This window comes from Lepidochelys kempii, chromosome 4 (genome assembly GCF_965140285.1).
Source record: "Lepidochelys kempii isolate rLepKem1 chromosome 4, rLepKem1.hap1, whole genome shotgun sequence".
In the NCBI taxonomy this organism is placed as follows: Eukaryota; Metazoa; Chordata; order Testudines; family Cheloniidae; genus Lepidochelys; species Lepidochelys kempii.
Genome location: NC_136383.1, coordinates 131,921,149 through 131,945,691, shown reverse-complemented (window position 1 = coordinate 131,945,691; position 24,543 = coordinate 131,921,149). Strand labels below are relative to the sequence as shown.

General features: G+C 38.7%; 1 protein-coding gene across 10 annotated transcripts in view; it reads left to right on the top strand.

Moving 5' to 3' along the window:
• CTNNA2 (catenin alpha 2) overlaps positions 1 to 24,543 on the top strand; it is a 783,540-nt gene that overhangs the window by 738,408 nt on the left and 20,589 nt on the right. For 8 of the 10 annotated variants that reach the window (XM_073342921.2, XM_073342914.2, XM_073342915.2 and 5 more), the window contains 4 exons: positions 402 to 583; positions 3,095 to 3,200; positions 7,282 to 7,416; positions 18,165 to 18,308. In XM_073342921.2, the coding sequence (XP_073199022.2) occupies positions 402 to 583; positions 3,095 to 3,200; positions 7,282 to 7,416; positions 18,165 to 18,308 (567 nt within the window). The remainder of the gene's footprint in view (positions 1 to 401; positions 584 to 3,094; positions 3,201 to 7,281; positions 7,417 to 18,164; positions 18,309 to 24,543) is intronic. The other 2 variants (XM_073342920.2, XM_073342913.2) reach the window with 1 other exon arrangement.

Below are 24,543 nucleotides of genomic sequence, written 5' to 3'. Positions count from 1 at the left end.
TGTCTGCACCATTTCACTTTAAGAAAAGGAGTACTAGTGGCACCTTAGATAGACTAACCAATTTATTTCAGCATAAGCTTTCGTGAGCTACAGCTCACTTGCTCACGAAAGCTTATGCTCAAATAAATTGGTTAGTCTCTAAGGTGCCACAAGTACTCCTTTTCTTTTTGCGAATACAGACTAACATGGCTGCTACTCTGAAACATTTCACTTTACAGCTTTCAGAATTAAAATCCTATCCTAAAAAGTGCTGAGTTCAGCTGTGATGGATTTAGCATCCTCAGCTCCCTCTGAAGACACTGGAAGTTGTGTGCACTCAGCACCTTGCCAGTTTAGACCCTTAGAAACTAAAATGATTTCTAGCTTCCTTTTTTCATGGGCAACTACTCTGTTTTATCCAGGCTATCATGGCTCAACTGCCCCAGGAGGAGAAGGCTAAGATTGCGGAGCAAGTAGAGATATTCCACCAAGAAAAGAGCAAATTGGATGCTGAGGTGGCCAAGTGGGACGACAGTGGTAATGACATCATTGTGTTGGCAAAGCAGATGTGCATGATTATGATGGAAATGACAGACTTTACTAGGTAAGCACAAAAGCATTTGGACTGAGAGCTTCCTCTGAAACCCTGCATCATTTCTTTATGATGGTGTTTAAGGAACATTGAGTGTATTTACTATGTTTAAGTAATGTGTCTGTAGCAATTCTAATATTGCTGGTTCTATAATCACTGCCCTGTGTATTTGCCTTTTAACACAAAGGAGATCTTCAATATTGTTTAAACACTGTTCAGTATTAAGACACCAATTCACCAAAGCACTTAAGCACAAGAGCAATTCCATCCCGATTCAGCAAAGCACCTAACCACTTGCGTAACTTTAATCACATGAGTAGCCCCAGTGAAATCAGTTACAGAGGTGCTTTACTTCCTACCAGCGGGCCAGAACATCAAACACACACATTTATATTTGAGACTCCTTAGTGACTTGTTGGTTGGGGGGGACATAAAGCCAGCTTAAAGCGCACAGGTTACTGACATGCCCAAATAGTTCCTTTCACCTGGCTATTTTGGACAGTTCACCATTTAAGATGTATGGTTTTGTTAGTTATTTGCGCATCTTTAATTTCAGCAGAAGTGGTGCAGCAAGGATAATGTGTGACCTGTTAGGCCCTCAAATGGCCTTTTGTCTAACACGAGTCAAAATGCATAAGGCTTGCTGAACTTTCAACATTTCATCGCAATGAATGTCAATCAAAAATAATGGCAAAAAATCCACTGAATTCATTCTCATGACTGAATTTCTTTAAAAAAGCAGCCCTTGATTTCATCCAGAAGTAACTTTCATCAGGACTTGACAATAACAATGACTTTTTTCCTTGCTTTAATATTTTTTCTAATTACAGTGCATCAAAAGGCTATTAATTAATGTTATCATTTAAACAAAATCATTTTTGTTTATATCCAGTCACATTGTTAATCAGACTAGGGGGACCATTTTACAAGAGATTAAACGCACCCTCCTAAAGTTAGAGTTATCTATGCAGTGCTACAATCCCTGCTGTCTTGGGGAGCGAATGACAAAAGCTCATGCTTTGGATATGTTTTGCCACACTTCTGCAAGGCAAAAAACAACCAACCAAGCAAACAAAAATCCCAAACCCACTGTGGCCTTATTCTTCCTTTCTGCACTCGAAAGGGAAAAAATCATTTCCTTAGGCAGAAGAATCATGTAGGGATCTTTCTCTAGAGAGCTGAGTTTCTCTTCCCCCTACAATATGTCTAGCCCCCTGCCCATCTTTCATGGGAAAGGAGTGTAAAATCCCTCTAAACCCTTCATGACAGGGACATAAAAAAAAATCTCTTTTTGGTCTGGATCTCTCACCTCTCTTTTCTGAAGCAGAATGAAAAGTTCCTCATGCCTCACTATCAGTTCTGGAAGGGAGAGGTGATGATCTAATAACTTCTCAGGGGACCAGAATACAAAGGTTTCTCTACCACATGCTGCATAAGTTTTAATACCTTAATCGTCAAACTGAAAGTTTGGTAATTGGATGTTTCTAACATCGAAAGATGAGAAATAATGTGAAAATGAGACTAAAATCACTATCATGTTTGGAGTAAATTAAAAAAAAGTCAAAGTGGACTGTAGTGCATCTGTTTACACCAGATTCAATAAAGTCTCCTTTAACATCTTCCACTAAAAAACAAACAAACAAACAAACAAAACCCCTTTGCATCTCCTTTGCCTACAGTGGCTTCAGTGGTGTTAAAATGGAATAACTCCCAAATATCTGGAGTGTGTTACTGCCAGATGTGCTGATCTCTTGATATAATTGACAGCAAAGCATAGGCAGTCACTGTTAAGGTGACTGGGACTTAAGACTAGCGTACAATTCCTGGTTCTGCCTCTGGTCTGCTGGGTGACCTAGGGCAAGTCACTTCCCCTCCTGCACCTCAGTTTCCCCATGTGTAAAATGGGAATACGGACCTCCTTTTTAAAGCACTTTGGGATGTGCAGGTGAAAATCACTATAAAAGAATTAGGTGGTGTCATTATTTGTAAGAACTTGTGTCTTTTACATCATCTCACAAATATCAAGAGAGACAAATTAGTAGTAAAGTTTTTTTTTAAAAAATCAAGCAGGATTTAAGCGCAACTGAATTATGCCTCAGGTAGTTTAGCAGCTTTATGACAGAAATCTAAGAGAAGAGATTTCTAATGTGACATTTCTGCACTAGACTTGTCAGACTTGGTGTTAAGCGCTGGTCTGGGAATAACAGAATTTTTAAAAAGTTTTGTATTCCTGCAAGGACATTTTCCTAATGAGCACTTAAAAATGCGCACACTATTAAACATAGTTCATGGGCTTGAAGGCACCATCAAATTAACCTGCTAGCGAGGCATTTTGTATGTGAAAGGAAATATAGCAGACCCGTTTCTTAATCAAGCTAACGTATAATTAGTAGTTAAGTCCAAGGTGAAGTTGCAGTAAATTAGGAAGGCATTCATAAAATAAATAATCATATACTGAGTTAGGACACTGCAGCTGTGTCATGATTTAATTAGATTGTAGTATAACCATATTGTTCTTTCCAGAGGTAAAGGGCCATTGAAGAATACATCTGATGTCATTAATGCTGCCAAGAAGATTGCAGAAGCAGGCTCTAGAATGGACAAATTGGCACGAGCTGTAGCTGATCAGGTAATGTCCCAAACAAATAAATATATAATATGAATCAGTCAATCAATAGCATTTTGAATGGACAGTACAAATTAGCTGTGTGGTTTAAGGACCCTCTAGAGAATGTCTCTACTCGTGCTGTGATCTAGTGGCTGAAAACAGGCTGTTTGTACAGCACCAGTCAGTTTGGAAAGATCATTGTCAGTTGAATGAAGCTGATACTGAAGCCCTTTAATTCACTGGTTCAGAAATCAAACCAACTAAGTAATAATAGCATCAGCTAACGTAGATAAAAACACCAAGGTGACCCGAGCTACTCCAGCCTCCTCATTGTTGCCCTTACTTAAAAGGGGATTACGCACACCCTTCTGTACCTTTCATGCTATGGGAAATCTTTAAACTAGTCTAAGAACCCCAGAAAAGCCCAGAAGTTACAACAGTCTTCATCTGGAACAAAGGAATCTTGGCTACAAATGATGATTGCAGTAGAATGTTGATGGCGAAAAGCAATAAAAAGGTCACACACTTTGGTGCTTCTGTAGCCCAAGCTCATTGCAAATGCCAGGGCTCCTTGCATTTCTCTGTCCCCTCCCCCACCCAAAGCTCCCTGTGCACCACCCTCCCATCCCCCTCCAATTCAGGGCTTCCATACAACCCCACCCCACCCCTTCCTCCTGCCAGTGATTCTGTGTGTCCCTGTTCCCTTTTTTGCCACATTCCAGGAGCTCAGTGTTCCCTCCAGATCTCTATCCCTCATACCATTGTCCCCAGTTCTCTCTCAATGCCAGGGAATCAATGTTCCCCCTCATTCAGTCCTTCCTCACTATAGCCCCCCTTACCCACCATGGCAGTGGCTCCATGTGCTTCCCCATCCCCCCATATTTCAGGGTTTCTGTGTGTCCCCTATCTCCAACCCCATACCATTGTCCCTTATTTTCCAGCCATGCCATGGCACTTTGTGTGCCCCCATTGCTTATTGCCCCCATTCATGTCATACTGGGACCTCCATTTTAGGGGCTCTGTATGTGCCCCCTTGTCCACACTATTCTCTTTACTTTTCTGTCTGTCTGAGAGATAAGTCATTCAGGATGTCAAGTTTTTAAACTGTATTGGGCAGATGGGCAAAGCTGAGATAGGAAGTATTGTTATATTGGATGCCAGAACCAGTTCTTTCCTTTATTGACCATTACAGAGGTGGTCGACACTGCTGTGCCTGCTAACCAGATGCAGAGGCCTTTGTGAGTTGTCCATTAGCCCTTCCAGTTTTCCAAATTTCACCAAAACCAATGAGTTTCTGTCCACTGATACCTAGACAATTCCCTGAAAAATTGGAATGGATGAGATGTGGCATTCAAAAATTATTTCATTACAGACAGACAGAAAGACAGAGAAATGCCCCCAAGGGAAGAAGGACCTGGATCATCCACTCACATGGAAAGCCCATAGGAGGGGGTTGTAGGTGAGGAGGATATCCTCTCAGATACCCTCCCTTATCATCCCCCTCCAAACCTACAGCTGTGACCTCTAACCATCCTTGTCTTCCCCTTAAAATGGGAGAAAGTCTGCTGGTCACAGGGATTTTAATGTGAGCATGGGAATGGCATTAGGTTCATCCTGCAAGATACTCTGGGCCAGAGCTGTACACAGAGCTGCAGCTTTTTCCTATAATCCCCAAAGATTTGGCGATGTGAACTGTTCCACCCAGGAGGCCCATTTCCCCCTCTGGAGCCCACTCCTGTTGGATACATCCTAGGAGCGAGAAATCTGTCCCTGTGTTAATGTAATTCCCACTGTCAAGAGAGCTGTAAAATGCTCATTAATAATCTTGAAGTTTTCATTCTGGTGTTTTTGAGGTGGGAAAGTTTAAAGAAATAAATGTCAGGTACATAACACACGCAGCTTGTATAGAGAATATTGGCTTGAGCCATGTCTTTAATCAATATGAGAGTTAGATGTCTCTTTTAATCCCTTGGCCATGGTGATATTTTACAGAACTTTTGAGACATACATGGAGTATAAACTTTTTATTGACTGTGGCATTTTTAATTACTGTTCCAATGAGAGAGATCTTACATCTTAATTTGATTCAAGGTACTTGCATGTAAAGCCTTGTCAGCTCTCGAGAGATATTGTTTTAAAGTTCATTTATTTCAGCTCATAGGCCTCAAGAGCAGGATAAATATTACTGTATTAAATTGTCACAAGTAGGAAAAAAAGGTCTCTTAGGAATTCACTTTTGAAAGATATTGCAACTATGCGAGAGGAAGACGTTATGATATTATCATAAGTACAGAACAGATTAAATGGCCTATTGGCCTAACGTCTCCAAAGAACTCCCAGCTCTTTTTTCAGAGTGGTAGCCGTGTTAGTCTGTATCAGCAAAAAAAAAAAAAAAAGAGTGCTTTTGGTACCTTAGAGACTAACACATTTATTTGAGCATAAGCTTTCGTGGGCTAAAACCCACTTCACTGGATGCATGCAGGGGAAAATACAGTAGGAAGATATAGACACAAAGAACATGAAAAAACGGGTGTTGCCATACACACTATAACGAGAGTGATCAATTATCAGCAGGAGAAAAAAACCTTTTGTAGTGATAATCAGGATGGCCCATTTCCAACAGTTGACAAGAAGGTGAGAGTAACTCTGTGTGAGAGTGTGTGTGTGTGTGTGGAGGGAGGAATAAGCATGGGGAAATAGTTTAACTTTGTGTAATGACCCATCCACTCCCAGTCTTTATGGAGCCCATTGTTTCATGTTCTCTGTGTGTGTATATATATATATATATCTTTCTACTGTATTTTCCACTGCATGCATCCAGTGAAGTGGGTTTTAGCCCACGAAAGCTTATGCTCAAATAAATTTGTTAGTCTCTATGGTGCCACAAGCACTCCTCGTTCTTTCAGCTCTTTTTATTTGTTAGACTTAAAGACAGAGGAGCAAACTAAGTGATTGCTTTCAGAGTTAGGGGCCACAGTGTGTGTATGTAACCAGTGCTGTTGTTTTACATCCAAGTGCACCGTAAACATTTTTCCCTTGTGCCTTATTTGTCATTGCTATTATAACCATTTAGACAGAAGTTGTGGGGCCACTGGGCTGTAAGTGTTTAATCTGATTATGTTTATTTAAGGTGTCATGTGGTGGTTTTACTCTCCAAAATGGAAAATTGAATGTAGCATTTTAATGACCTAAAGAAGCTAGTTCAAAAGTCTCTGAATCTTTGATCTCCATAGTCAAACAATATTGTAAGGCGGACTTTGTTGTGTAGCTCTGACAAGTGTTTATTGGAGACGTGCTCTTCGGAAGGGGACCTTTTCACTCTGGTTCATTTGTGTGAATTATACAGGCCTGTGCTCAGGAGGCAAGTCTAGGAATAGTAACTACGGGTGCTGTTTATTGTGCTGTTGATTATTGTTGGGGTTGCTGCAGTTCCTTGTAAAAGTGTATTTCAATGAACTATAAATGAGTTGTGCTTGGGCCTTGTCTGGTTATATTGATTATGAAACCTTCACAAATTCTACTTAGTTTGACCTAGTGTAATTTTTCTCTGCACACTTTTGTCATGAGGAATATGTCAAAATGGTACAGTACTTTAGATGGCCTACCAGTAGTAGTGAGAAGTATTGCTTAGACAGGCAAGGAGACCAAATTATTTCATTTCCTTCTTATTAAGGGCTGCAAGCCTGAAAGTATCTTCTGTAATGTTATGTATATTACTATAAATAATTCCTTCCAGTATAGATGGACTCGTATATTATTCATCAGTAGACTCCTATGTTTATTACAAACTGAATGATGCCCTAAGAAAAACATCGACAGAGATTAGTTTGTTTTCTTTAAGTTCATCAGGTAAGTGACAAAAAGAGATTATTTTTGTAAAGCACCCAGGCTATCTTCACATTTTAATTTATGAGTCTCAAGCTATAGAAGAGGTACAGAATAGCTTTCAGCTCTCATCAAATTCCTCACTAAAGGGTTAAGTGAAATGGATGAATCTAACATGGCGTCAACAGTGCTACTGTTTCCTTGGATTGCCTTTGTATAATGAACAGATAAACTGAGCTAGATCTAATCAGTGTTGCTTATTTTTCCCCCCTTGCAGTGCCCTGATTCAGCCTGCAAGCAGGATCTATTGGCATATCTGCAGCGCATTGCCCTCTATTGCCACCAGCTCAATATCTGCAGCAAGGTGAAGGCAGAAGTGCAGAATCTCGGAGGAGAACTTATTGTATCAGGGGTAAGCTGGTATTTGTATTTAGCAGTTTACATATCCCATGGTTCAATTTGCCACGGAGTGTTTTTAGTGACAAGAATGTAAAAGACAAAAATAATAGTGAGTCATAAGCAAGCTTCTTAAAATGTTATCTCCATTATTCCAGACCTTACAATAACTTGTGTCGAGCAATTTGATTTTCCAATTACCCTTTGTTTATAGTAACCTTGTCAAATCTTCATTCCCCCAAAAGAAAGGTAATTTCATAGTCTAGAAACTCATTGCCAAGCCGTGAATGTTATAATTATTTGGAGCTTTTGTATATTTGCTTATTGTAAATCTAGTTTCCTTTGTTAGTATTGGTAATTTCCCTCCTCTGAGCAGGAGCCAGCACTGCTCTGTATGGAGTGCATATTGTTAAGATGGTAATATCTAACAGGATTTCATTCACTCAGGTTCCAATGCATACTAGGTTTATCAAAAACTCTGGAAGGCCAGCAAAATATTTTACTTTTTATGTGCTGTTTCCAAATACAGTTGCCAAACCTAAAAAAATACATATTCTAATTCCTTCCATTTGCTTGTTCCAGTAATTTTTAATGAATATGCAAATGTTTTATCCACAATCACCAGACATTTGTTGCCCAGATTAGAAATGTGTAGAGGCAGTCAGAACATAAACTGTTTTTGCTGCATTTTAAAAGATGTTTTCTCCCCTTCACCTCACCTTGAGCCATCTGTCTCTGTGAGACCAGTGGCAAAAAGTACTAGCATTTCCTGCTCTTCATGATTTTTTTTCTTTATGCTGCTCACAGTAGGTTTGGCCGAACCACAGTTTGGTCACTGCCCAAGCTGCATATAGACTGTGTGTATGCTGTATTCCCTCTTGCATATACCAGTGTATACTATATTCCCTGAGCCCCACTGTGCTTTCAAGATGACAGGGATTTGGGAAAACTTTGGATAAGTTTGTTTGAAAATGCCATTTTGGGGAGAAAAAAAACAAACAAAAACCTCTCATTGTTTAAAGCCAATCAAATTTGAGGACTTCTGGGACATGCTTTGCCCTCTATTTTATCCATACGCCCCCAAGGGAAATCAGTGGGCTTTCTGAAAGCTAACTGAGAACAAAACATATGCCCTTTTGTTCAATATAGATATAAAACAATGATTTTTTTGCAAAGCACAGTATGCAGCTTTAAAACTTGGCTGGGCTACTTGGAACTATTATTTCGAAAGCATGCATGCAGTCCTAGAAGGAAGCTGCTGCACTGTACTCCACCTGTGCCTCTCCTGCAGATGGTCTCCAACTCTTGGCAGATGTACAAAGTAGTGTAATTTTAACACCTTGATCTTCCCACAGCAATGAAAATCCCTTTTCATGTTCCTGGTGTTGAATGAGTGATCTTTCCTTATATCACTGACAAGTGTACTACATACCAAATGCTTCAGACCTTATCTTACCTGCTGCCATACAAGTCCGGCTTTCCATACCCATTTAGCTTTCACACCCATCCATCTATAACAATTGCCCAAATTAGATCTTCTCTCAGCTTGGCTTTTGTGCTTGTGTTTATTTCTTTTCCAGTTCTCTTTATTTATTGTACGTGGATGTTGAACAGGCCATTGTGAACCTCTGACATACAGTTGTATTGAAACATCATCATACACTGTGAAATTTAAGTGACTGAATGCTTGACTTCTTCATTCCCAAGCTGGCATTGTTAACATCTGCTGCTTCCCAGGCTTCATCACCATTGTCTTTTTTTGCATTCACTTGCAGTACAAAGCAATGCTAACTTCAGCCATTCAAATTACTAGCTTTTGAGTTGACTCCAAAGACAGTGTTAATGGCATTGGCAGAAACCTAAGCTTGCCGTATCTGTTTCTTCAGTTGTTACTCCGTCATAGACTTAATGGAGATGGTGCAGAAAGTTGATCTTTTGTACATTCCTTTTTGAGACTGATATCTTAGAGCTTGGTGAATCAAAATGAATCCACTGCTTTTCTGGTAGCATAAAACATGCTTTACATCTTTAAGTGCTGGGTACTGTATGTTCTTTTGCCGACCTCGGGACTATCCAGAGATCAGATGTCCAAATCCACATCTGCATCTGTAGCCTACTTATCCACTTGCCACTTCTGCTTCCATCTTGTTCTTCATTCTCTCTTGGATAGCCAGCTGCAAATAAATACTACTTTATTTGCATAAAAAAGAACAACAGTTATTTGGCAACTTGCATACAGTACAATGATCTTGAAAGTGCAGTGGAAATCCAGAGTTCGTGGTCCCCAAACCATTCACTATTGCAGGAAACTGATGTGTAGCATTATGTTCAATTAATTTTTGTGATGTAACAATCACCCTGGCACTTGACATTTACAAATTTTGGAGGAGATGGAACTATAACATACATCTGTATTTACAAGGAGTCACCGTATAATTCACCATTTCCCTCATCCAGAAGTTTAGCTGTGATTTCAGAACCACTGGTTCTGGGGAATACAAACTCTGCTTGACTTTCTACTTTATTAGGAATGTTAATCCATGTTTCCAAATACAGTGAATAAATATAAAATGAATAGAACCTGAGAGACATAAATACTCTGTTCCGATTACCTTAATTCTGTTCTGGCAAGGGAAAATGTGTTCCATTTTATGTGATATGTTGAAGTTATTGCATAATATGGTGTATGCCTTTTCGGTGAAATTTCTATTTCTTTATATTCTCAATAAGATACTTGTAGTGCAGTGTATTTTACATTCAAACCTAAGAACACGCCCAGTCTCTCTCTCTCTCTCTCTCTCTCCATCAATATGACATAACCTCATATATGAAGATTTCGTTGGTATCATTGACTTACCTACAGATAGGCTGAAAAGTATATCAAAAAGCAAAGAAAATGAGGCTGTCAAACTCCTGAAAGGGAAATTATTTCAATAAGAGGAAAGAGCCCTTTAAATCATTCCCCCCCTTTCTCTCAATCCTTTCTCCCTTAACTTCCCTTCCATCTCTCCCTTGATCTTTCCATCCCAAGATGTTCTCTGCCTACCGATCAACAAGACACTTTTCCCCAGGTAAATCTCATACATCAGGTCTTCCACTGGTGTAAATCAGTGTAACTCCATGTGTTTCAATGGCCTGTGCTGAGTGCTGATTTATACCAGCTGGTGATCTGAATCAGTAGGTTTATGTTTAGATTGTGAGACTCCAACTCCCTGTCTCCCAGTTGAGTTTTGAAACACAGTCTAAGAAAACCGTATTTGAGAGCTCTTCTGTGATTAAGAGCCTTATTAACCTGGAGTGAGGGAAGCATAGGGAGGCAAGGAAGATATAAAGGGAGAGACATAAAATAATAAGGAAATAGGGGAATAGAGGCTGAAATGCCCAAAATGATTTTTAAATACCTGCTAAAGATCTTGAGTCAAATCCTGGCCTCACTAGGTATGTCTACACAGCAATTAAACACTCACGGCTGGCCCATGACATCTGACTCTGGCTCATAGGGCTCAGGATATGGGCCATTTAATTGCAGTGTAGACATTTGGGTTTGGGCTGGGCTCTGAGATTCTGCAGTGAGGGAGGCAAAATTCCCATTGACTTCAATGTGGCCAGAATTTAATCTCCTGCTTTGTTTCTTATTGCAGCCCATGTGGTTTTGTACTTTAGCATACAAACTTTTGAATATTTACAAATAAAAATCCTGTATAATAATAATAATAATAATAAATAATAAGTTTGACAGCCTCATTATTAATTGTTGTTATTATTATTATTAGTAGTAGTAGGCATTTCTTATTAATCAGTAGTTACAATATCCTGGGATAATAAGCACCTCAACTTCAGAGTTCATTTCCTCAGTCTTCAGCCAGAGAGTTTATTCAGTGCAAAGTGCAGCTATTGCCTGATAAACAGGAATCACCCTTAAGATGGACTAACTTTTATGAGGTGCAGTTCCACATTTCTCCCATTGAAGTAAATGTCAATTACAGATACATGGCCTCACAACAGGCATTAGCACGTTGTTGTTGTTTTTGTTGTTGTTGTTGTTGAAAAGGGGTGTAATCTATGAAGTTTAAATCCAGCTCAAAATCCAAGTTTCACAAAAGTTTGGGGTACTTCTTTTCTCGGTGTTCCAGCAGATGTATCAAAATATATCATTACGTCAAAACTGACCTGTATGTTCCCTTATTGCTATGGAGAAAACAACCAGTAGTTCTGGTCTCTCCTTTCACGGTTTGAAACCGATCTATTCACAGCACAAAGTCTACTATACAGTTTGGCCGTGAGCTTGCATTTAGTTTTATTTCATGTTTGTGTCAGGAGCTTGATGTCCACTGTTGTGTTTCCTACAGCAATTTAATCCTTTCTTTAACTGGGTAACAGTTTAGCATTATGTGAAAGAAAGACAGCTTGCTCAATGAGCGATTTGGTAGACCGCCAAGACTGTCACCTACTTTTCATTTGAGAGCATCATGAATCTAAACTAAATATTCCTGTTTCCAGCCACTAACTGAGTATGTTTTACTACTGAATTAGAATTTAAACAGAAGAATAATACATGAAATAAACCCTTGAAAACAGACTGATAAACCAAAATTTATTTAGACCTCTGTGTGCTGGGCTGCTTGGCCAGTTGATCTCTCAGATTTGGAAGAAATCTCTTTCGGCAGTATGTTTTATACAGAATGTCCTCCCATCTGCTTTTTAAAATACAATAGTAATCTTTTCCTAATCACAATTCATAGCTATTGATAATAAGATTCCTACTTTCTGTTTGTTAGTAATTGCATCTAATTTAAATCACGGTGAATATAGTACAAGGAACTATGGCTGCCAGACAGTTTAAAAAATCTCAATTAATCGTGAGATTTAAAAGAAATAGTTGCAATTAATCACTGTTTTAAATGCACTGTTAAACAATAATAAATATCAATTTAAATTAATTATACTTATCTTTGTATTCTTTTACATTTTCAATTATATTGATTTAATCTGCAACACAGAATACAAAGTGTACAGTGCTCACTTTGTTCTTTTTTGTTACAAATATTTGCACTGTACAAGTTGAAGCATGAGGGGCATATGAATGTTTAGCAGATCTGGCATGTAAATACCTTGCAACGCTGGTTACTACAGTGCCAGGCGAATGCCTGTTCTTACTTTCAGGTAACATTTTAAATAATAAGTGGGCAGCATTATCTCCCGTAAATGTAAACAAACTTGTTTGTCTTAGCGATTGGCTGAACAAAGGGTAGCACTGAGTCGCAGGGGTGCTGGAACAGTTTGTATAGTGGGGGTGCTGAGAGCCATTGAACCAAACTGTATACCCTGTATATAATGGAAACCACTTCAAGCCAGGGGGTACAGGAGCACCCCTAGTTCCAGCACCTATGCTGAGTGGACATTGTTTTGTTTTTGAGTGCAATTATATGTAAAAATAACAATGGATAAATTTCATGATAAAGAGATTGCACTACAGTATTGTATGAGGTGAATTGAAAATATTATTTCTTTTGTTTATCTTTTTTACAGTGTATTTATAATAGAAATAAGCATATAAAGTGAGCAGTGTACAACTTGTATTCTGTGTTTTAATTGAAATCAATATATTTGAAAGTGTAGAGAAACATCCAAAATATTGATAGTACATTTAAATTGGTATTCTATTATTATTTAACAGTATGATTAAAACTACAATTAATCACAGCTTTTTTTTTATTCTAGTTCATTTGTTTTGGGTTAATCGCTTGAGTTAACTATGATTAATTGACAGCCCTAGAAGGATCCTACATGTATGATTGGAATCACAGGGATTTTAAAGTGTTTTTTTTTTTCCTCTCTGTACGGTGCATATTCTGTAATAACTAGTAACTTTATGAATTATTGGACGGTACATTTACTGAAATTTACAATTAAGAGTGTTTTTCAAAGAAAAAAAGAGCCTGATATCAAAAATAAGAACTCCTGAGCAATTTAATTCAATGGAAAAAAAATAAAAGTTATCTATTGGAAGCTGATGCCTGAAACAAGTATGTTATGGATTTGAAGGCAATACTAATCTATATATTTCAATATATACTATTCTCATTATATAAATATAGGAAATCTGACAATCAAAAAACTTCTGTTCATGAAATAACTAGAATGCTAGGCTAGATTCTTTCTTGTGCCATGATATGATCAGCATGGAGGAGAAGGGAATGTCAAAGAGCCACTTACAGCTTCCTGATTCTCAAACTACCCTGGCCCTTCAATAAAGTAGAGGAACCTGGGTGCTGCTCTGATTTACAACAGTTGGCTATAATCCCTAAGGACCATGCAGTTGAGAACTTCTGTAGAGAAATAAGGCTCCAGCCTGCCCCATCAGGCTCCCTTCTCTGAGAGCGAGTGGAAGGTTTAGGATCTGTGTCCACCAGCATTACAGCAGTTGAGATTTCCCCAGTTGCAGCCAGATTATGTCCCCAGCTCAGAAATTAGGGTTGAGTGTCCATCCCATTACTTTAAATCTGACCATATTTAGGTGTAGCATTTAGCTAAATGGCATGCATGGGGAAATGGCAGACCTGGCCTGGAGCACCTAAAGATTCAACATAGTAATGGAAGGAGATTTTTGGATAAAATCAGAATTGATTGATAATATACAGTGAAACTCCAGTTCTACCAATTATTTCACTCTGATCTGTGTAGTGGTGAGATTAATCCCACTTCCAAAATACTGCTAAGTGGTCTTCTATGTGATATTAAAGAAATAATAACTTCAGACTAGACTCTTCAATCTCTTTCCCTTTAATTACGGTTCTTGACAACTTTCATTGCAGATGGATAATACACACACACACACAAAGACATACCCTCAAGGAGAAACTTCACACAGTTTTTCCAACTAATCACAAATACTGAAGGAAAATACTTAAAACAGCATATAAAACACTCAATAAAACTCACCAGGGAAACTTAATTCCATCACACAAACTATGTAAGAATAACTTTAGGAAGAAAAAAGCAGCAAATCAGCCTTTGCATTAGGGAAGTTCAGAGTCTCTTGTGTGTCAAACTTCTTAAGTCATTTCTTCCAGTCACCAGATGTAATCTGGCTGCTTTTATTCATGAATTTCTCAGGAGAAAGGAAAACATATGTCTATCCTCCACATCACACCATTAGCCTTGAATTACAAACCAGCTCCCTATATGTGAGGCCAATATTTATTGATTTAAGACACAGACGTAGGACCAATCCTCCTAAAATACCCTAAAAATGATAATGCCTAGAATTGTGTACTGTTGAACATGAATTTATTCATCATCAAAATACCCTGTGAGCTGGGTAAGTAGTAATACCCCAATTTTACAGACTGGGAAAATGAGGCAACAAATTCAAATGGTTTGCCCTGCCCTCATTAAAGGCCCTATTAGATCTTTAGGATAATCTGGGAAAGGTATGTTGACTGCATCCAGCGCTGAGCTAATAGACCATACCAAGAATTCTCGTACATACCAATAACTAAATTCAACATGTTATCTGCCAATTTTAAAAGCTTTCAGGACTTGCATGTTCTATCCAGTGTCATATGGGATATTATCTGTTTGGCCATTCCTTGGATATGACATGTGATGAATGAGATGGATTTCATTATCCATCCATCAGAACCAACTTAATCCACGACAACAGCAAAACAGAATTTTTTTCTGGGGTGTGGAGTTAAGGTCTCTGTCTTGACCCTTATGAACCTGGCACCTTGACATGCCTTGAGTGTGATATTTTATTCCAAGTCGTCATTGAGTTTCTCATGGTATATCAGTTTTTACCTTCCTTAGCTGGAACAGTAGCACATCTATGGGCTGGTATTTCTAAGCAGTCATCATTTTTCTCAGCCGTCCACAATCTTGAGGGAAAGCATTCAAACTTTATCTCAGTGGCACCCGCCAATGCCTGAATAGAGCCTATTCATTTATTACCTTCTGCCAAATTCTTATTAAGCAAGTTTGTTGTTGTTTTATTTGACAGATGATTGTTGTGAAACCAAACCTGGACAAATCCAGCTCCTGGCTGCTAGACAGTTAGGTGCAAGATGTCAAATCATTAGCTGAACTAAGTTTATAGCATCGTTAGGCTACAGAGCTGCAACCACTTCCCTTAGGAAGTGATTTGACGACCTAAAAGCCCTCATCTAGTTCCTCTTGATACTCAACTTTGCATATGCTCTTCCAGTTACTCATAGTTATAGTTCTTTGGCACACTAGGAGCAATTTCTCTCTCTTCTGAAATATACTGCCCAGCAAGTGTTTGTAGTTCATTGTAGTAGTTCTTACTTAGTTCTCTGTTTAACCAAATTTTATGTATATCCTCCTAAATCAATCCCTTCAAGCTGCTCACTATTGTTTTACTCTTCTCTGCATTTCCTCTTCTTTTTCAACCAAAGTCTTTCCGATACTGAGTGGCCCAAAGCAGTACACCAGGTGCGGTCTCCACAGTGCAAACCGAAATGCCCTCTCACATTTTCTAATAGTCTATCATCAAACCTAATCTTTCTAGGTATTTATACCATGCTAACACTGTGGGATCTGACGGCCTCATTTTTAATAATAGGTTATTAGTGGAGAATTTATTTGGCCATCACCATCCATCAGAAGGTTCTGTGCTATGGCATTTCCATTTGAGGGTAATATTTAAATGACAATTTGCATCTCCCCACACAATCTAGTCTTACCATGCCAACTACTATTTGCTTGGGCCTCTGAAGTTCTGATATCTGCTGAAGAGTTTAGAATATGCTCCTACTTCATTTGGCAAAATCAACAATAGTGCAATGGTCAAGACAATCCTATGGATTGTGACCTGATTGGATTACAGCAGTTACCTTTTACCTCAAAGGCCTTTAAAAGATAAATTTTCCCTGTCCATTTGGAGGATTAGTAATAACCCATGTTGGTTAGAAAAGGTAACAATGAAGTCTCCACCAACTGATTGAAGATTCACCAAAATGTGGAAAGCCTTTAGCAGTAGGTCATAAGGTTCAGATGGACGTAACTCAATCCAGTCCTATTACAAGGCAGAAAAGTTATTTTTCCCTCTTTAAACATTGACGTAGGTTAAAGACATCATTTAACCAGGAATCGGTTAGAAATCCTGATCCTTAATTCAATTATAAACCTAAAGTTACAGCACCCATCATCACTTTGCATCATTCAGATGCAGCCTAGTTTTGCATTGGGTTCCTGAACTCATATTTCGCCTCTTACAGTTACAGTAGCTCTTGCTTAAGATAGGTAGAACAAGCCAGATTGGAGGAGCTAATCAAGGTGGTAAAGTTGTTCTTGCTCTCTCTTTTCTTTTAATTTTTACTTTGAATGTTAAAATGCTGTTGCATTTCCAAATATAGTGAAAGATGTTCAGATAAAGAGGCAATATCCTTGACCTCTGTTTTTAAATGAAGTGATTGGTAGTAGCCATTAATCAAAAAGACTTTCTTTTGCTATAGCGGAAGAGGGGGGAAACCAAAACCAACACAAGCAGAGCAGAGGATGCACATTAATCATTAGTGAAACTGAAAAATAATCCTGGGTAGATTACAATTTACATTATCCTTGTAGCAACTGAGATCCTAAGGGAAAATATCAGTATTTGCTCAGTGTAACTTTGTAATCCTGACTCTTAAGAGCATTCCTTATACATCAAGAAAAAAAAATCAGACCAGATTCTACTGCTCTTGCTCACATTGAGTAGTCCCTTACTCTGGAAGCAGTGTGGCTACCTACTGATGGAGGTACTACTCAATATGAGGGAGGCTGGTAGATTTAGCCCATAGTAAATATACTACATTTTTAGCTGGGACGCCTTGTTGGGTTATAAGAAAATCAAAACTGTAATGGATAATGGTAATATATATTGTCAAACCTGCTTTATACAGAATTTGATAGAGCAAAATTCCATTTAGAGAGAATTAGAATGAAAGTTCCCATTTGTAAACCACAATTCTGGTTATAGGGAAGTTGTCCTCTGAGAGAATTGGCTTCAGTCTAGAAGGTACCATTGTGTGTAATTACTAGACTAAAATATACACTCTCTAAAGCGATCACCTTTGTGTAATTTTGCTGATACTTTATAGAACTTTAAAGTGTGCTTTGTAAATAAATGTTTGCCCAGAATGTTTACCATTCCCCTCACTTGCTCTCTCAGCTCAGGCAGGCAGGGTGAGAGAAAGTTGACTCTCTCTGACCACAATGTTTGGACTTTCATGCTAGTGAAGGTTCCCTGCCCTCTCATCTGATTTCTATAAAACGGTTGGCTAAAACTCTCCTCTGACTTCTGTATGGACCAAATTCAACCCTAGTGTATTTGTGTGTAACTCCCATTGAAGTCGGTGAAATTCCAACTGCTTACATCACCTTTATATGTGCGTTCCCAGTGTTTAAAAAGATACACAGAAATGTTACTTTTTAATCCCTCTGCCAAATTCCCTAGCCCACTCTAGTGCAATCATGGTTCAACAGGGTAGCCATTCCTGGCCCTTCTAGTTTTCATCATATAGGACCATAGCTCACTCTTCCCCTCTTAGCAAATTGTTCAGTAATTTTCTTACCTGCGGTAAGGGAGCAAGTGAGAGGAATTGCACAGTGGGGTTACTCACCATGGAAGAGTCCCTGTTTCCTTTACCAAGCATAGCTCCTTCAGCACACATTTTCTCCTCTTCTCCCCTCTGCACTAGGGTACAATATTTCTCTTGCTCTCTCTCTCACTCTCTCTTTTCTGTATCTCTCGGAAATCAGACTGGAGTTCAGAGCACTTTCACTACCTTTTATGAGGTAGAATGTGATGTCATAGATGGGGGCAGGGCTAGTCAACTTTCTACCCACCTACCCACCTGTGCTGAGGGAGCTACGCTTGGGAACGGAAGCAGTGACTCCTCCACGGTGAGTAACCTTGTTTCTAATTTATACCATTATGTAAAGCTCTGACTGTTTTGTGGGGGGGAGGGGAAAGATTTTAAGAGGGCATTTTGTTTGTTGGTCAGTTTAGTTTTTTGGGGAGGGGTTAAAGTACAGCGCTAACACAAAATCAGTTGCATGTTATTTTTCTAAACTTGAAAAGATTTTTTTTCCTTCATTTCCCAATCTAAACTGTTGTGCGGACTTCCTCTGAGTTGTAAAACAGCTACCACAGAGATGGCCACATTTTAGTAATGGGTGAAGGGATCCCTCTGAATATGTTAAATATCAATTTAAGAGCCCAATCCTGGTCCCCTTGAAATCAGTAGCAAAACTTCCATTGACTTCATGGGTGAAGAATCAGGCCTTTACTTTGTAAAGTGCTTTGGGATTAAAGGTGCTTTATAAATGGAAGATATTGTTATTCCTGTATGTATTATTAATTATTATTATTATTACTATTAACTGTGGAGATATGTCTACTTTTTTAGGATAGATGGAACATTTCTTTTCTCCAGATCTTCTATGTTTATTTTGTTTTTCTGCTTAATTCTAAATATGTGTATGTCTACTTGCTGACATCAGGCCATTTTTAAGAACCTTTCTAAAAAAAAATATTAAAAAGGAGAGGAAAACCTCTTAAGCAAGTGATGTAAGCCCAAAACACATGATTAATATTTAGACGCAAGCTAGACACAATCTTTGAAATTCAAAGTCAAAGCTTCAGGATGCTGTGAATTAATGGTGGAGCAGAATGAGCTCTAACGGAAAATCCTGGCTTTGCTGGTTTGTGTTACAGCCCTTACGTTATTTAACCATAGGTTTTGTATTTAATAGCACTTAAAGCTTGCTTTTCTTTTCTTGGTCCTGGTGTTACTACTTGTGTGTGGTTTCCCTCCCTGTATCCCTCAGAATTTTAGAAAGACAAGATAGACTGCAAAGATCTTTTACTCTTGTTCTGCCTCTTGGCTACCTATTAAAGCTGTCACGATGTCAGAGCTCTGTCACTAAAGGGCAGAAGAAGGGTCATGTGAGGATTTTGGCCTCTAGGGATGGCAGAGATATTGCTGTTCTTGTACATTTAAAGCTCCTTCCCAGCTCTGTGTGGGGCCTTATCATATTACAGTGAACGGTACTAGAAGGCAGTAATGCATACTCTATAAATCAAAAGACAAAGAGAGCATGATCATAGCCTTTTCAACCCAAGTGTAATTTAGTCTGCTGGATGACATACTTTTTTTCAGATGACTGGATAGCTCTGAGGAATTGGGTACAAGATGCAGAATCCTCCATCTCTAGGTCACTGGCAGTGACATGCAGTGGGATCAGTGCATTTGTCACTTGAAGGCCATGGAGGGTTGGTTCCCCAAATGTATCTTCCAAGATAAATGCAGGGAGGGTGGGTCTCCATAGTGGGCCAACCCGTGGGTGGAGTTTGAATGGACAGTAAAGAGATGGACATGCAAAGTGACACAACCCTAAGCAACAACAAAACAGGCAGATGCCTATGGCTAGTCATAATAACAAATATCTGTCAGTACTATCCCAGGACTGTAATGGACCCTGCAGCCTGAAAGTGAAAGGCTAAATAACCTATTACTAATCTACAGAGCTAACCACTTCCCGTGTTCAATTATTTAATTGGCAAATATGCTAAAGACAATAAAGAAATTGGAAGTACAAAGTACTTATATTCCACACTGCACAGGATGAAATATTTATTCTGTCATTGGCAATATTGATTGTACTTTCTGGTATTTGTGCATGAAAGTTACATACTTAAAGTAAAGTAAAAAAAAAACCAACTCAGAAATGGTGGTCCAGTTCTTTTCCCACTGATCTCATTCAGTGTGTAATATGGGCACTGTATCTGCAGCAAGCTGAGCAATTTGTTCCAAATATCCAGTCTTTGAACTAGTTAATCCTTCCCAACCTCTTTTATGCATTGAAAATTACTCGACAGCACTATTTATTAAAAAAAAATTAAGGCACACATCCAAGTTTGTCTTGGATCAGTTTTGCACTCACTCTGCCTAGCAGTATAAGAACAAAAGAACTACTCAGGTTTACCTATACATGTATGTGTAAGCAGATAAACACACAGAAATCCCATGTGGCTTCCTCAAGCACATACTGCTACATTCTGAGTAGCAGCTTAATTATATGGCTTCAGCTGCATGAATCCACACACATTTTCAGTGTGATTAATGGGCATCCCTATAATTCCCAAATCCTCAACACTTGCCAGTCTGAACTCTATCAGAAGTTGAATTAGAGGCTTCTTGGCTAGAAATGACTGTTATCTCCTCCTTTTCCATTTATGATCTTGGGAGTGAGGGAGGAGTTGTGAAATTGTGAAATGTTCCATCTCTTCAAAAACTGTCAGCTGGCAGATCATCATTGTGCCCTCATTTGTAATTCCTTTACAGTGGTGTAACTCCATCGACATCAAATGTCTTACTCTTGATTTATCCCTGTTTCACTGAAAAGACAGTCAGACCCATAGCAGTCAGGGAACCCTTCATGTAGGTTTAAATCACAATTCTTTTAAACCTTGTCCTGTAGTCACTTGAACCACCAGTGAAATGTTAAACCATAGCTGGCTAAACTCCAGTGGTCAGAGGAACCAGGAAGGAGACCATGACCACCTTAATACCCTAGACTTTTTGTCTGTAGGAGAGTCCTCTCTCAAAGGCATTAGCCAATCAGTCATCTGCCAGACTCACCATAATAACTAATAATGCTACTGTGCATTTTCACAATGTATCTCATTTGAGTATCTCAAACGACTTTGCAAACAATGTAGCCTCACAAAACCCATGGTGGAAACAAATATTATTATTATTATTATTATTATTATTATTGTTATTTATATTTATTCTATTTGTTTTACAAATGAGAATATAGGAGCCACAGGGAGGGTGAATGGCTTGAACAATGCCATCATAGCAAGTAATGGGCAGAAAGAAAGCCATGGAGTCATGACTCCCAGTTGTGCTTTAAGCCATTAGGTCCTCAGATAATTTTTGAGACACCTACCTTCCCTATCCAGGTCTCACCACTTCCCAGTCTGCACTCTCCCTGGCAAAAAAGATTAAAACAACAAGAACTAGTGGGTGGGGGTTGGACGGAGGACACCAGCTATGAAAGGATGCAGCACTTATACTGTATAAAGCATCCCAGTTGACCACAAATTCTGAAGATTGTATATCTTTTGAGTTATAAACACTTCATCTTTTACTGTCATTGCCATTGTTACTTAGTCGACCATTTCCATCATAAACCTGGTTGTATCACTGCTGGAAGCTCATTAGCAGTGGCACCAGAATCACCCCAGTATTCTCCAGTAAAATTAGAAATCACTTCTGAGTTATGGCTATCATTTACCAATACCATTAGCACAGATATCCAGGATAGCAACTTGGATTCGTAGAAACCCATCACTAAATATTAGCTGCTCAGTTGATTACGCTGGGAATGTTGCTGACAAAGAAAATTCAGAGTATAAGAGGTATCAATCTGCTTCAGAAAGCAAGGTTGAACATTTAGAGGCAACACCTGCCATGTTCTCAGTAACATGCTTAATAGCCTTGTATTGTACATGAAAAAATATGAGTTTGGGGATGAGATGGGGCTGTTGGAGAAATGGAGCCCATCTCGTACCGAAGTCAAGGCAAAACTTTTACAAAGTTTTGCAAAGAACATTGATTTAAATAAACCAGGGGTCTTGGAGCCTCTATGTCTTGGTGAGTTTTAACACTTCTGTAGCATTTTACAAACATCAACTAATTAATAATCACAACACCCCCATGGGGTAAGTAATTATCTTCATTTGGCAGTTTGGAAAAATAAGACAGAGAGCTTAAGGACAACAATTTCAAAAGTATCCACCCATGCTGTTCACCATAATTCTTGGCCTGTGTAATTGGAGACAACAAGGAACTGATTTTTTCAGAAGTGCTAAGCACCCTCAGCATTCACTGACTGAATTGGGTGCTCAGTAGCTCTCAAAAATTAGGCAGTCAGCTTAGGCATCCAAAAATGGATTTATCCATATATAACAGGCATTTTACATCTAAGTGTATTGACCAAGGCCACAGAAGAAGCCCACATTAGAGTCAGATTTAGGATGCACTTCTTCTTGATTCCATGCCTAGGCCCCAGGACCACACTGTCCTTATCATGCTCATTAGTTATTCCTTTTTGAGGCCAGACGTCAAAAGAGATTCAGAGCAGAGGAAGTGGCTCAGATTCAGACAGCTGAGAAGGCTGTCGTTGGTAGCATCTCATGCAACTCTGCCCCCATAGTCATGAAAAAATCATGGATCCTCCACAAAATAAAGGGACACATGGCCATGGTTTTCATAGATACCAAATACTAGCTCTAGGCAACTGTACAGAGAACCATAAATAACCATAAATAACCCCAAATCTAGAATACACCAGGGTTATCTTCACAAAGGAAAAGGTTAAGGGGCTTCCTTTTATTTTTCCATTTTAAAGTAGAGGCTGAGATTGGCTGTGTAACATTTCTAGGTCAATTATAAATTGGAGAGAAGGATTGGAGGGAGGGTTGCATTATTCTGCATGGATATAGAAACGAGTGTCCCAAGGATATTTAGTACAAAAAATCTTAAAGCATGTGAATTATTCAGACTGCATTGTAAGTACCTTTGCATGTGTTGTCAGAGTAAAGTTCCTTCCAAGATTCTGAAGCTCAAAATAAAACTTTGACCAAATGAGTTATAATTTCCTAATGTAACTCAGTAACATAACATGTAATTGCTAAAGGAAATGGTGTTGGACCAGCGAAATCTGATGAATTGTTAAATATCTGTCAATGCCAAATGTGTGATTAGTGTCCTCTAGCACTTTTCTTGAATGACCTCCATTGCAAATTCTAAAAGTTGGCCAAATGGATCATTATTCACTTAAATCCTAGTCCTGCAAACACTTTATGTGTGTAACTCTGACATTGAACTCAATAGGACTACTCCTATCGGTAAAGTTACTCAGATGTATAAACATTTGCAGAATTGACATAAGTGATGAAAAAGTATCTTTGTTGTCTAAATTGGGCTTAATCCTTCTTATTTTACTCATCTGGGTAATCCCACTGAGGCCACCAAACTTTGACATGCACAAGACTGCTCTTGTGAATAGAATGAGAGGGGTTTGGTTCATTTTACTTTCCCTTGTTTTTTGTTCTTTCTTGGAATCTCTACTGAATTTTTAACTCATTTGTTTGTGTTTTAATTTATTTACAAAGTATCCAGAAATTCCAAACTGCTTCTTTTAAGGAGTAAAATGGCCAATAGTATCTATAGTAATGCACCTCTTTATATTCACAAATAATGTATTTGGTGATTGACGAGAATCTTCACATAATGTGTTACATGGCTAAACCTCTGCTGAAAAATTGCATTTGCTAGCTGACAGACTATCATATCAACTGTAATATAGATACTCTACTGTCTATGTGATCATATTGCATGTGGTCAGGACTTCTTTTCCTTCTTCCTTTTGCTATGGGCTCAGACCTGCAAGAGTGAGCTCACCGAAATCAAAAGAAATCTTTCCATTGATTGGGTCTTGGATCAGGCCCTGAATGCTCTCATTGACTTCAGTGGAAATGGAGGGAACTCAATATCTCACAAGTGTTCAGCACTTGTGAGTTTAAACCCTATGTTATCTTTTTTATACAAGATGCAAAATATTAGTTGGCAAGCAATGAAACACCATGCCAGGATAGAAGAACTGTTATCCTGCCAATATCTGCCATTCAGCAATGCTATTACATCCTATTTATTTCAGGACTGAATATGATTGATGGTTTTGGTAAGCTCCCCTGAGGAAAACCATGTATGCCAGCAAAGTCATCCTCAAACTCTTCTTATGCTGACCTGGGCAAAGGCAATTGCAGGCATCTGAATTTAGTTAGGAAGCAATTTGCCTTGGAATGTGAGATATCATCTCAGATGAAGACAGAAAGATAACACATACACAGAGGTTCCGACAGTTTTACAAATGGAAAAGTTGGACAGTCACACTTTTTTTTAGCAATATAGATTGAAATGCCACATTGTGCTATTTGATCACACTGACAAAATCATGAGGAACAGCTTTGGCTAACGCAGTCTTATGAAAATAAATGTTCTAGTCTATGTGCTTTATTGATGCCATTGGACCGAAAGTCCATTGCACTTCAAGTCCATTGGGC